Source organism: Tenebrio molitor, chromosome 8, assembly GCF_963966145.1.
Source record: "Tenebrio molitor chromosome 8, icTenMoli1.1, whole genome shotgun sequence".
Classification (NCBI taxonomy): Eukaryota; Metazoa; Arthropoda; class Insecta; order Coleoptera; family Tenebrionidae; genus Tenebrio; species Tenebrio molitor.
Window position 1 is genome coordinate 13,394,969 of NC_091053.1, and position 12,893 is coordinate 13,407,861.

The window sequence follows — 12,893 nt, forward strand, 5'->3', positions numbered from 1 at the left end:
CTCCCTATTGGTTAGTGGAACAGAGTAACCAATAGCGAGGTCGTATTTCGTTGCAGGATTTTGTAAATGGCGTGCGCAACCGCCTACCAGGAAAAAATATACTATAGTGTTGTTGTGAAGCAATAAATCGAACGAATAAATACTGGACACCAAGATATCCTGATCTACGTCCTCTTGTAGAAAGAGCACTCTTGCTGAAAACAAACATGTTCAATTATGTGTCGATTAAACATTAACAAATGTCATTCCTGTCAAACGGCGGGAAATTCAAACTTTACACTGTTCTAAACGGTTTACTTTTTCCAACGCTTACTCAGCTCAGGATTTCAATTGAACGCATAATAATATGTAATAATAAAAACGATTTATCTTGACTTCTGTCTTTTCCAACCAATTTTTTTCATTGTCTGCAATGCTTTTTCAATCAATAAATGTTATGGTGTTACCCAAAAAATAAAAATATTTAAATAAGGTTAAATGTCTAATTTTCATCAGATTTCTGGATTTTTTAAAAACTCGTTGATGTTAGTTATCTGTCGGTTATCTGTCATTGTATTCTCACCACATTACATCACAATTCAGTGCAAATAAACTAAAATCATTTTGATTATGTACTTTTTTTTCAAAATGATTTACTTACCTACAATAACTTAGCTGTCATTTAGCATATTTATTATAACATTTTACCAATTTAAAAAAATTCCATTCTCTTCGACGATTTTTATTGTGGGTTCACTCTCGCCCGTCCACTTTCCCCAAACAATTAATTTGGGGTTCCCAACAATTCCACATGCTCCAAAAAAAATTCCAACGTCCCCTCCACCCAGAAATATTCACCCCGCGATAGCACCTGCTGTTGAAACGCGCTCTTATCTCCAGAGGTCAAGAGATTAATCCACGCATGTCGTAACAGCAATTACTGATGGCCGGTAATTAACAATTGTGCGGAGTGCGTGCGCAGCCCGAGGACCTATATAGACTTGCCCCAGGACGCAACACCCAACACAGCTCCCAAGCTACTCGTCACTTCACTTCCGCTTCCAGCTTTCGCCACTTTCCAAATGGAACACCTCTCCAAGAAAGAAACCATCGCCCTCAGGGACAAACACATCGGGTAAGAAAATTCACATTTTCTCCTCCACTACGCCCACCTCCGTCGCATCGACCCGCGGGGCGCGCCCCGAACCGTGCGTCGGAATTTTCCGGTCGATCGTTTCCCGTGGAAAGTCCTGCAGGATGATTTTTGCTTGCAGGAAGTCCTGCCAGCTGTTCTTCCGGCAGGACCCGCTCAAGATCGTGAGAGCCCAAGCCCAGTACATGTTCGACGAGAAAGGCGACCAATTCCTGGACTGCATCAACAACGTTGCACATGGTGAGTGGAGTTTTTTTTTTGGAAATTCTTCGGGTCACGTGATCGCTGGCCGAGTTGTTGCCCCCGATCTGAGCAGTTTCGGCTCGACTTGGATCATAAATCGATACAAAATCTCGATCGACCGGATTTTGATCGCCTCAGATCTTATCAATCAGGACGATACCCAAGTGACACTCGAACGATAAAGTCATTGCTGTTAATAATGTATTTTTAGATTTATTTTCAACTTTATACGAAAGGGTGCACGGCATCCAGGCCGGATTTATCTACAATTATCGATATTTCCTTTAGCAAATACTACATATTCTATTATGTATTATTAATTATCATTTATTTTCTGTTGTCCTCTTTTGGAACAATTCCATTAACAAAGTAGACAAATTAAACACTAGTGCCAGAAAGTAATATCGACGGTGACCTTGAAAGTCACACGCTAACTGTTTCCATTTAAATTAATTTGTGACAAGACAATTTGAGATTATTTTTAAACCGCAGTTTCTCACTTGAATCCGAACAAGAAAAAACATTTGCTCATTGTAAAAATTCTAAACGTTGCATTTGTTTATCTTTTGTTTATATTTACTTGTGATAGAGCAAGAATGCCATTACTGTGGTAATTACTGTCGGTCTGCTTTGTCTTCGTTCTTTTCTTTTCGTTATTTACAAGTTTTTCGTTGGCAGCTGCTGCGTAATGTCGTTTGTATTTTGTGACCTTGAAATTGTTTCCTCTAGTTGCAAAGTTCCCCAATATAAATATTTTTTCGTGCTGCTCATCGATCACTGTTAATTGACAGTAAAAAAAATATATTTTGTCTTGTTGAAAGTGGATATGTCAAAATGTCGAATGGATTTTTTTTTGAGGAAAGGAATTGTACATTTCTCTCTGTCATTTGGAACGTGAAAGTCGGGGTCATTAACGACGAAACTGAATTTAGCAAACTGTTTACCGATTCATTGGAATGTCCAAAGCGTGATCTGTGCTGACTGTATAAAATTTTGTATTATTTTATCGTGTCAAAGGATAAAAGTTAACAATCTCGCTGACAAATATACGAGAGTGGTTCATTATTTATTCTCCCAGCTGTTTTGTTAATTTTGTTTATAAGTAAATTCAAAAAAGTTGCGGATTGTCAAAATTAAATTTTTGATAAAATCTTTGTTTGGGTTGTACCGGGTGACTTTTAGTGATTGAAATTATTTTTGTTCAGTTGGCAACACATTTACGATTTTATGTTGGTACACTTGACGGTCAAATTCAAATATGACAATATAAAAGTCAAAATAAATCAAACTGTCATTATTTATTTCTAGAATCTTACCTAGAAAGCGAATCAATAGACAAATGACTAGGCGTACCAATTATTCGGAAGTGCCAACTCACTAAATTTATGTCAATAATTAAAAGTCACCCAGTATTATTTGTCCATTAATGCTTTCTCTCTAGAGTGTACGCTCGTCAAATGTAGTAATAATAGTAGTTTATTTGACGAGTTCTTGTGTAAATTGGGTTTTTTTGGCACGAGTGGGCGAGTGAAACGAGCGTTTTAAAGGCCCACGAGTGCCAAAAAAGCCCAATTGACACACAAACGAGTTGAATACAACGTTTTTTTGTTCGACGAGCCCCTTTTAAAGGCTCCAAATCGCTTAAAATCTTTTAAATTAGCTTGACGTTTCGTTTTGACAAGTGGTGACATTTATCAAAATCCGTTCACATAGGAGAAAATTCTCAAATTCTGACAGTGTCGAACAAGAAAATAAATTTAGGTTATGTTTTAATTTTAAACATTGTTTTTAACGTTTTTTAACACACTGTGATTTACCAAATCTTTTAACAAAATATGATTTTAAAGCGATCTGCTTGCCAATATCAAGTTTAAACAAACCACGAATGGAGGTTTGTCTTCCTTCTGCTTTTTCTTTTGTCTAGCATTCGTTTTTTTTTTTGTTGATAATGACTTATGAAGACTTAACTGAAGAATATCCATTTCGCTGTCCGAATCTGCTTCTTCCCTTCTTCTTCCTCTTCTTACTGAACCTCCTCTTCAGGGTGCTCAGAATCAACAACAATTAATTAATTCATCTACTCGTATGATATACTCTTTATCTGATGGTATTGTTTCAATAATTTCATGAGTATCATCAGAATATAAAGCTTAAAAACCATAGGCACCAACAGGGTAACATGAAAGTAACTAGTGACTTAACTAACCTAAAAAGTACAATTTTGTTTATGACCGTCCGTATGTTTCAGGTGTCTAAAAAATGCTGAATTTGGCATTAAATAACCCTAGAAAAGTAGAAAACATTTTTTTTTTTGTTATCTTCACCATTGCAGGGTCATTTGTCATTACTCATTAGGTAATTCGGTCGTTATTGTTCTTGTCCATTTGTTATTTTTCTTATTTCATCTGCAAATGTCATAATTGTTCTTTTTTACATTTTTCAAACTGAATACAACAATTTTTGTTATTTTTTTACCTCTTATAATACTTTCCACTTTGACCACCAAAATTCAAAAATTGAACCTTCTGCTCTCTAAAAATTCGAATTGTCCATTTTTTGACATCTGAAAGGTGTCAAATAACATCTAAAAAAATCTCGACTTTAAGCCACGCGTTATAAATCTAATTTTGAGGAAACATTTTTTAAATATGCTGAATATTTAATAGAGAAGTGCCAAAGTAATTTGATACCCTTAGAAAAAAAAAATCTTTTTTATCTTCACAATTCTAGCTCCATGAAAGTACACTTATTGTTTGTCATTAGCTACTCGTTGCATTATTATTATTATGCCTACATATACAGGGTGATTCATATAGTATCATACAAACTTTAACCGGTGGTAGATTCCGACCCCTAGAGACTCTTACAAAAATGTCTAGGTTCTAACGTTAAAATTGTTGAAGATAAAGCGTGTTGAAGAGTGTACTACCACCTTTTAAGAACCGCAGAAAAATGAAAATATTTTACGTTGAAACAAACTGCCGGGGTGATTCGAAGGAATTATTGTCAAAATGAAATTAAAGCGACCTTTATAATACCAACATTTTCTCTATAGCAACAATTGTTTGCCTGTATTATGACATTCATGACATCTGTTATACAGCGTGATCAACAATGACTGAGTCTATTGGCAACGAAACAATTGAAAAATATTGGTGTTTTTTTGTTTCGTAATTGGTACTGACACGAAATTAAAAAAAAAATAGGTCATGTCGGTTATGTGATAAGGAAGATAGCTGGCACTCAGTGACAGCCAAGATACAATAAATGGTGAAAATGTAAAGTGTAAAAACCATTTTAATAAATAAACCACCGCCGTCTTGATGATTGACATATTTTACTATAGATCTGCCTGGGCAAAGCTTTAGTGCCTCTGATCCCCACGGCGCCACTTCTGGGGGGAATGTCACTAAATAATCATAACCTCACAAACTAATCTGATGAATTCACTGAAGTTGTCAAAGTGCAGTGTCAAAGAGTGTCACACTTTAAAAGCACCTTTAATAACAAACATATTTTATTCATTTTGTTGATGTTAGATCTGTGTGGTGTTTCTGGTTTTTAGTATTTTGCTGTTAGTGTTTATGAACTGGCTTGGCTTTTTTATCATATGTACTAGAACTGATATTGCGGTAAATGCAGCAACACCACATTCCGTTAATTGTAAACCTATTCCTAGAAAAATATTAAAAATATAATCTCAAACTTGTATTTGCAGTACATTTATTATTTTATTGTTTTCAACTGTCACAAGTTCTCATTTTTCTCCTTTGTAAACTGCCTCCTAACTGCTCTAAAGCAAAAAATAGCAGATATCCAACCGTTCCCCTAGACAACACATTCAAAGTGACATTTCTTGAAAAATTTGTCAAAACTGTCAAAAGCAAATGCGAAATCATTTTTAATAGATTTGGAAGCTTTGGGGACGTCGCCGTCGTTTTAAACAATAAAATTTTGTATGCAACTCGTTTCTGTGCAAATTGGGCAATTAGAAAAGCCCAATTTACACAGAACCTCATTGCATAAATAACTATTACCATTATGTTAATCAGTCATTTCCTAAGCAGGTCATTTCAGATAAAGATGAGCCAATAACAAAACAATTATATTTGCTTAATTAATCCGTGCCATTTTTCGTGGAAATGAGTGACTGGTAAGTTATTACAATTAAAGTAAAGTAGATATCATTTATTACTGGATAACTACGCATGACTGCATGCATCATGCAGATGCATGTGTGTGGAGTGTGAACTGCATGTCAAAATTATCACGATCCCCGTGAGGTTGTCACATATTTGAAGCATGACAGTTAGTTGCTAACAGCAACCCCCTAAAACAACCCCAAACGTCAGAATCATGAGAACTAGGGGATTTTTCGGTCTACGCCCAGGCCGGTATAGACTCTCTGACTATCCAGCAGGTGGTGAAATAAACTATCACAAAAATTAACCTTTTATGGTTAATTTCAAATTTGCCTATCAACAATCCCAAAGCTGACAACCGGAAATGCGTTTAGATTGCAGTGGTACCAAAACCATTCAAATTTTCATTGTTACCAACAGATTCAGTCATTCTTGATTACGCCATACACTGGACGTAAAGTGGAATAAATAGTTAATAAATTAGCGAAGAATGGCATTTAGTAATAATGAAATGACCGATATGGTAATTTTTGCCAAGTTTTGATGTATGAGTCAATATTTTATTGTTAAGAGCCTTTTGAATTCGGCATGTGCCACTGGTTAAAATATGTATGAAACTATATGAATCACCCTGTATGTTCGGATGAAAGAAAAATACAATTAAAATTATTGTTGTTCATCTGCTATTTTTCTTATTTCTTCTGAAAAACTCACTATTATTCCTTTTTTTTTGAGATGTTACATACTGTCGCGAGCAATAAATTTTGGTCGTCAATGTCATTTCAAAATTTGGTTAGATTGTCACAAATTTAAAAAAATTCCCTGCCTGATTATGCCCATGTCAACAAAGTGTCAAAAAAATGAGAACAAAATGACAATTAATGTCATACAACATGATGATAGGTTATGACATTTACGACTGTTTTACAATGGAGCATTTTCGATTGCGTCAAAGAATGACCTTGACGACCAAAATTTATTGCTGGCCACTCTACGTAATTATTACATAAGATGATTATTTTTTATTTTTGTCACATCACAGGGCGTCTGATTCCAATTTTGGACATCTCACATCTGTCAAATTACATCGAAAAAAATCTCAACTAACACAAAGCCACAGAGAGATGCTAAAGTATTGTGATACCCTTAATAAGAAGTTTTCTTTTTTATCTTCGGGTACAATAAGATTTTTTTGAAATTTATATACCATTTCAATTTTATTCATTATTTTACGTATAATTGACGCTATTTTGCTTTTTTTTCCTTCGAGTATAATGCAGTGCAGTGAGTTCGCCTCGCGCTTATCTCTCTCTTCGCGGAAACTTTCAAATAAAAATCCAACATCTCGTATTCTTCGTTGTACAATTCTCTCGGAATCTTCACGTATGTTACTTTCGACTGACCGCGATTCACCGCCAGTCTCCCTGCAAGTTTTTCTGCGCCTCCACTCGTTCGTTGCCAAATTTGAACGTTTTTTTTTTTGTCCAGTGGGCCACTGCCACCCCGCCGTCGTCGAAGCCGGCTGCCGGCAGATGTCCATCTTGAACACGAACAACCGCTTCTTGCACGACAACATCGTCCTGTGCGCGCGGCGCATCATCAGCACTATGCCCGACAAGCTCTCCGTCTGCTACTTCGTCAACTCCGGTTCGGAAGCCAACGACCTGGCCCTCCGCCTCGCCCAGATCCACACCGGCAACACGGACGTCCTCACCTTGGAGCAGTGAGTTGTTTTCGCTTCCCTCTTAATGCCGCCGCCATTTCCAGACCAAAGGCCCGTGGAGTCGGACCCAAAAACTCATTTCTCATTTCGTAACCGTACCACCACTGTCCGTCACATTTCGCTTGACTCTCTTTTACTTGTGTTTGTGTGTCGACCAGAAATAACATTCGCACAGGCCGATCGATGCTTATTTCTTGTCGCAGGGCACATCTGTGCTGTTGAATGACTTGAACATCTCTAATTTGTTTGTTTCATTTTTTTCTTACAGCCACCTAACACATTACAGATGAGGACTAGCCGCGCCGGTCAGCCAGCGGCCCGCGGGTGCACTACCAGGACGACTCTTCAGCACAGACATGCTTTTACTCAGGATTACTGATTGTCAAATTTGTCCAAGTCTGTTGGTGGCGGCACCTCGGTGTCTCAACGGTCGCCGCACTAGCAGCCTTGGAAAATGTAGATTGTTGTGTTATTATTGTAATTGTGTGGGGCAGAAGGGGTAGGGTCACTGAGCAGCTACGAATGTGGTATTTTTTTAGTGCGTACCATGGCCATTTGACCACGTTGATTGACATTTCCCACTATAAGTTTAGTCTTCCTGGTGGGCCTCCCCAGAAGGATCACGTCCACGTGGTACGTCTCCTATCTCTCTCCCCACTTACCCCGCAAACTCACCCCCATTCTTCTTTTAGGCATCTTGTCCTGACACTTACAGAGGGAAGTACCGCGATAGCGATCACCCTAAACGCGACTTGTCCCGACTCTACTCCGACGAAATCCGGGAGATTTGCGACAAAGTGCGCCAAGAAAAGGGTCAAGGTGTTTGCGCGTTCATCGCCGAGAGTCTTCTGAGCTGCGGGGGTCAAGTCATCCCTCCCGAGAACTACCTGAAGGAGGTTTACGAACACGTCAGACAATCCGGAGGTGTTTGCATCTCCGACGAGGTCCAAGTCGGTTTTGGAAGGTTGGGGAAGCAATGGTGGGGCTTCCAGTTGCACGATGTGGTACCGGACATCGTCACCATGGGCAAACCCATGGGCAACGGACACCCCATCGCTGCTGTCGTCACCACGGAAGCCATCGCCGAAAGCTTCAGGGCAACAGGAGTGGAGTATTTCAACACGGTGAGACCTCTTTATATTTAGACAAAACCCGAGTATTTATAACTTGCTGGTTTAATTGTCCTCCAAAAATAATTTTATCGCGTCTTATCTTGTGTAAACACTCAATAGAAGAGATTAGACATGGAAAAAAAATACCAGCGTGACAATTCTTTTCATTATCTTTATTTGTATCTGCTTCCGCTCTGAGTACATCAGTACTGAAGTCACACCGATGGTACTGATGATATTTCTTCGCTTGTTCCAGTACGGTGGTAATCCAGTCTCCTGCGCCATCGCCAACGCAGTCTTCGACACCATCGAGAAGGAGAACTTGAGGGAGCACGCGTTGGTCGTGGGGGAGTACTTCTTCGACAGCTGTCAAATGCTGTCGAAGAAGCACTCGTGCATCGGCGACGTGCGCGGAGTTGGACTCTTCTTGGGTATCGAGCTGGTGAAGGACAGAGAGGAGAGGACTCCGGACAAGGAGACGGCGACCTACGTCGTGAAAAGGTGAGTCCCGGAGCCTGTCGGGATAGATGAAAGAGTTTTTGTTTTGTGGCAGAATGAAAGAGGAGCACATCTTGATCAGCGCGGACGGTCCAGATTGCAACGTGATCAAGATTAAGCCGCCCCTGGTGTTCACCAAAGAGAACGTCGACGAGGTCATTTCCGCTCTGGATCGCGTCCTGAAGGAGTTGAGGGACAGCGGTAAGGGTACGGTGGGAGTGAAGGGTGTGGAGACACCGAGCAAAGAGCCGAGGGCGCGTAAAGCGATCAAGGAAGAAAGAATCAAGTCGATTTAAGTGTTTGTTTTTATTTTGGTTGTTTATCGCTGTTAGGAGGTTAGGGAGTAGGTGTTTAAGTATTAAATGTATGTGTGCTTGTATGTTAAGCATTTATGACATATTTATGCGCGAAATGCAATATGGAAGTTTTTATGTTTTCTGTGAAAATACAAACATATTTTTTAAACAATTTTGTTTTATTCAATTTCGCTTCTTTTGACGGTGCAACAATAGTTATTTATGCAACAAGTGGAAAAAGTGAAGGATTATTCCACAGGACGTGAAAATTGTCCCAAGAGCCGCAGGCGAGTGGGACAACACGTCGAGTGCAGTTACACTTTTTGCACGTGTTGCATACAACATTTTTTCTATGATCGAACAAAAAAAACGAGAAAAAAACAACGATAAACAACAGTTCAGTCCTGTGCGTCGTGTGTGAAAAATGCAATAAACACTCACTTTTTGCACGATCGTAGACAGACTGTTGACAGATGCGTGCAATAAAGACTTTGTTGCACTAGTGCAATTAAGAGGTACTTTTTCCACTAAAAACAATGCAATGAACACTCACTTTTTGCACGATCGTAGAAAAAATAATTGATTGCCTTGAATTTTTGAGATATTTTCATTCATCGTTTCACTTAAACTCTTCAAAAAAAGGCCAGTTTACACAAGAATGAGTTGAATATAACGGTTTTTTGTTCAACGAGCCCCTCAAAGGCCCCAAATCGCTTAAAATCTTTAAAATTAACTTGACGTTTCGTTTTGACAAGTTGTGACATTTATCAAAGTCCATTCACACAGGAGAAAATTCTCAAATTCTGACAGTGTCGAACAAAAAAATATCTTTGAGATAATCTACTAACAACAAAATATTCTATTTTGTTTTGTTTCTTGATAAGTATCTCTTTCTTCATCAGTTCATTTTAAAGTTTCTCCTTTATCACTCAAATTCATCATATTCTCTGATTTTTATTTCTTGTCTTGACTCTTTTTATCTTATTTTTATGCATCATTTTTCTTGTGTTTCTCGACGCACATTTATATTTCATCCGATTTCGTCTTGTTTTCTTTTATTTCATTTTCATTATGTATTTTTTTATTTATTGTTACTTCTCTCACTTTAATTTTTGTTCCAAAATCAGTCTAAAATTAATTATAATTCTCACCTATTTATTAATTTTTTTCATCTGACCTCTACTATATCTCTGATTTTTCTTACAATTTAGATTAAATTTGAACATAAAGCCTGTTCGCATTTACGTTGGTAGAAGACTAAATATCCCTATAATCGTAACCAACTGGACACAATACGAGTTGGCACAACTGAATTTCAATTTATTATAATGTGGGGAAATTAAAGAAATTTTCCTCCGACAAAAATTAAAAATTAGCATTTTGTTTAATCTCATTCTGATGATTGTTTTACTGTATTGACCCAACTGACACTTGACAGGTTCACCATAGAACTTAAACCCACTTAATATTTTTTCCCAGATCAAAATTCAACTGCGTTGCCACTTGCTCTTCGGAGATAAATTGTGATGTTGCAGATTTTCGATATCTAAATAGGTTTTATTTTAATACTGTTTTTCAGAAATTATTTTTTTACATTATATAAAACTTGTACTTACTGATTATCTAAGAATCAATAAAAATAAAATACCGGGTGACTTTTAATGATTGAGACAAATTTAGTTAGTTGGCACTCCCGAATAATTGGTACGCTTAATGATTTGTCAAAGAATTGTTTTTTAATTTGTTTTTCAAGGTTAAAATTCCTGACCATTTTTGCAAATTAAATAAATTGTGATAATGACAATTTGATCTATTTTGACTTTTGAACTATCATATTTGAATTTGACAGTCAAGTGTAACAACATAAAATCGTAAATGTGTTACCAACCGAACAAAAATAATTTCAATCATTAAAAATCACCCGGTATAAAATAACTTTGTTTTAAGTGAAAATGCAATTAAAACACAAAATAAAATTTCCATGACAAATTTATTTTAAACAGCGTTATCGATACTAACGAATTTATATTTAATTTTTTTTTCTTGTCTATTGTCATGGGGTTGATTAAAGGGAGAATAATTCAGTTATAGTGTGTTTGGAAAAATGAGAATAATTGAATTATTACTGTAACTGCTGATTTAATTATAGATTACAGGTTCAAAAAGAATGTAATGGAAAATTTATCGAAAGTATAATTATTAATTGATTCTTAAGATAATCGACAGCATATTTACCTGTAAAGTGAATTAAATAGGTATTAAGAATATATGATGTTGAATTAAAAAAAAAAAAGTAAATAAAAAACAATTTGAAGGACAAACAATGAAAAAGATACGAAGGGAAAACTTGAAGAATATTATAAAAACGTTTTTCTACTTCCTTCTCTAAAGTGTCACATTTTGCACTGACAAATAGTGTATAAAACGTCACTTTAAAAACGATTGTTCATTAGTCACAACTTGGTGTCCATTCGGGCGTTTTCGGGATATTAAACACGCTCGAAGTTTCTTTAAACACGGCTTGAATTTTTTGGACATATTTAGCTTTAGATCAAGTTGGTATTTTGACGTTTATCAGTTTCGCATCCGGCGTGAAAGAAAACGTCATTGCAGTGGAATAATTCGTTGTATTTTTCAAATGTGGACCTGAAGCCACCAACAGTTTGTTATCCTGAGAAATATATATATTCCTATTTGGTATGTTCATTTAGTTTGTATGTTTAAATTAACGTTTAATAAAAAACTTGCTTGTTTCGTTTGTGTGCTCCATTTGTTAATTTGGTCGTAGAAAAGTATAGTATTCAACTCGTTTATAAACTTCTCTAGACACTTGTTTATTAAACACTCGCTCCGCTACGCTTCGCTCGTGCCTAACATAAAACGAGTGTCTAAAGTGCCGTTTATAAATCTTGTTGCATAATATACTATGTATTAAATGAACAAGTAGAAAAATATAATAATTCTTAGTGGATCTACGGTCCGGTACAAAAAAAAAATCGAATAAGACCTGACTATCATGGTTCAGTTGGCAGCCTTAGTTTAAATATTGCGGTAGTCGAAGAAACACATTTGAATCAAATACAGTAATTTCTAAACAAGGACTGCCAACTGAACTGGAATAATCATGAATTACTCGACTATTTTTCAACGGGTTTCCTTTTCATACTTAAATGCATTCACGATGTTTTGGCATAATTGGAGGATATGGAAATTTTGCATTTAATTTGGTAGTAGAGTTGTCTTTTCAATTAGGTTATGTTTTTGTAAGTTTGAGGTTATAAATAGCGTCAATGTCCAGTCAGTCTAGTGCATTGTTGTCAGTTTTACTAGTTTGCAATAGAAGAATACTCGGACATCGCGGGAAATTCAGCAACATGTTATGTTCATTTTGATAGGTCCGCATGTCAGGCACTTTAGTGAAGGAAGTCAAACAGTGTGTCCAACGTTAAAAAAATAATTCATGGCCTCCCATTATGTCAAAACAACGTGAACGGTATTTACCTGTTCACATATAATCTGTTTTTTAATGAAGGAGCATCACCTGTTGCATTATGTTGCCAAACAAAAAATTTTACTTACTAAATTTAGTGTTAGTGAATTAAATTTTGTCTGATTGGCGGCACTGGCGTCTGTCATTCTGAAATATCCTTTAAACGCAAGGAGGTTAAAGTAACTATAATTCATTCATTTTTGTAACGACGAACTAACTGGAACTTTTTGTTTGTTAGATTTTTTTACAAAATAAAT

General features: G+C 36.6%; 1 protein-coding gene and 1 long non-coding RNA gene across 2 annotated transcripts in view; one reads left to right on the forward strand and one right to left on the reverse strand.

Moving 5' to 3' along the window:
* LOC138136954 (uncharacterized) overlaps positions 1-12,893 on the reverse strand; it is a 129,795-nt gene that overhangs the window by 95,254 nt on the left and 21,648 nt on the right. The window lies entirely within an intron of this gene.
* On the forward strand, positions 954-9,318 carry LOC138136950 (alanine--glyoxylate aminotransferase 2-like). The gene is made up of 7 exons (XM_069056254.1): positions 954-1,114; positions 1,254-1,372; positions 7,006-7,240; positions 7,780-7,873; positions 7,933-8,364; positions 8,609-8,853; positions 8,906-9,318. Exons 1-7 carry the CDS (start codon positions 1,062-1,064, stop codon positions 9,144-9,146), a joined length of 1,419 nt encoding a protein of 472 aa, XP_068912355.1. The 5' UTR covers positions 954-1,061; the 3' UTR covers positions 9,147-9,318.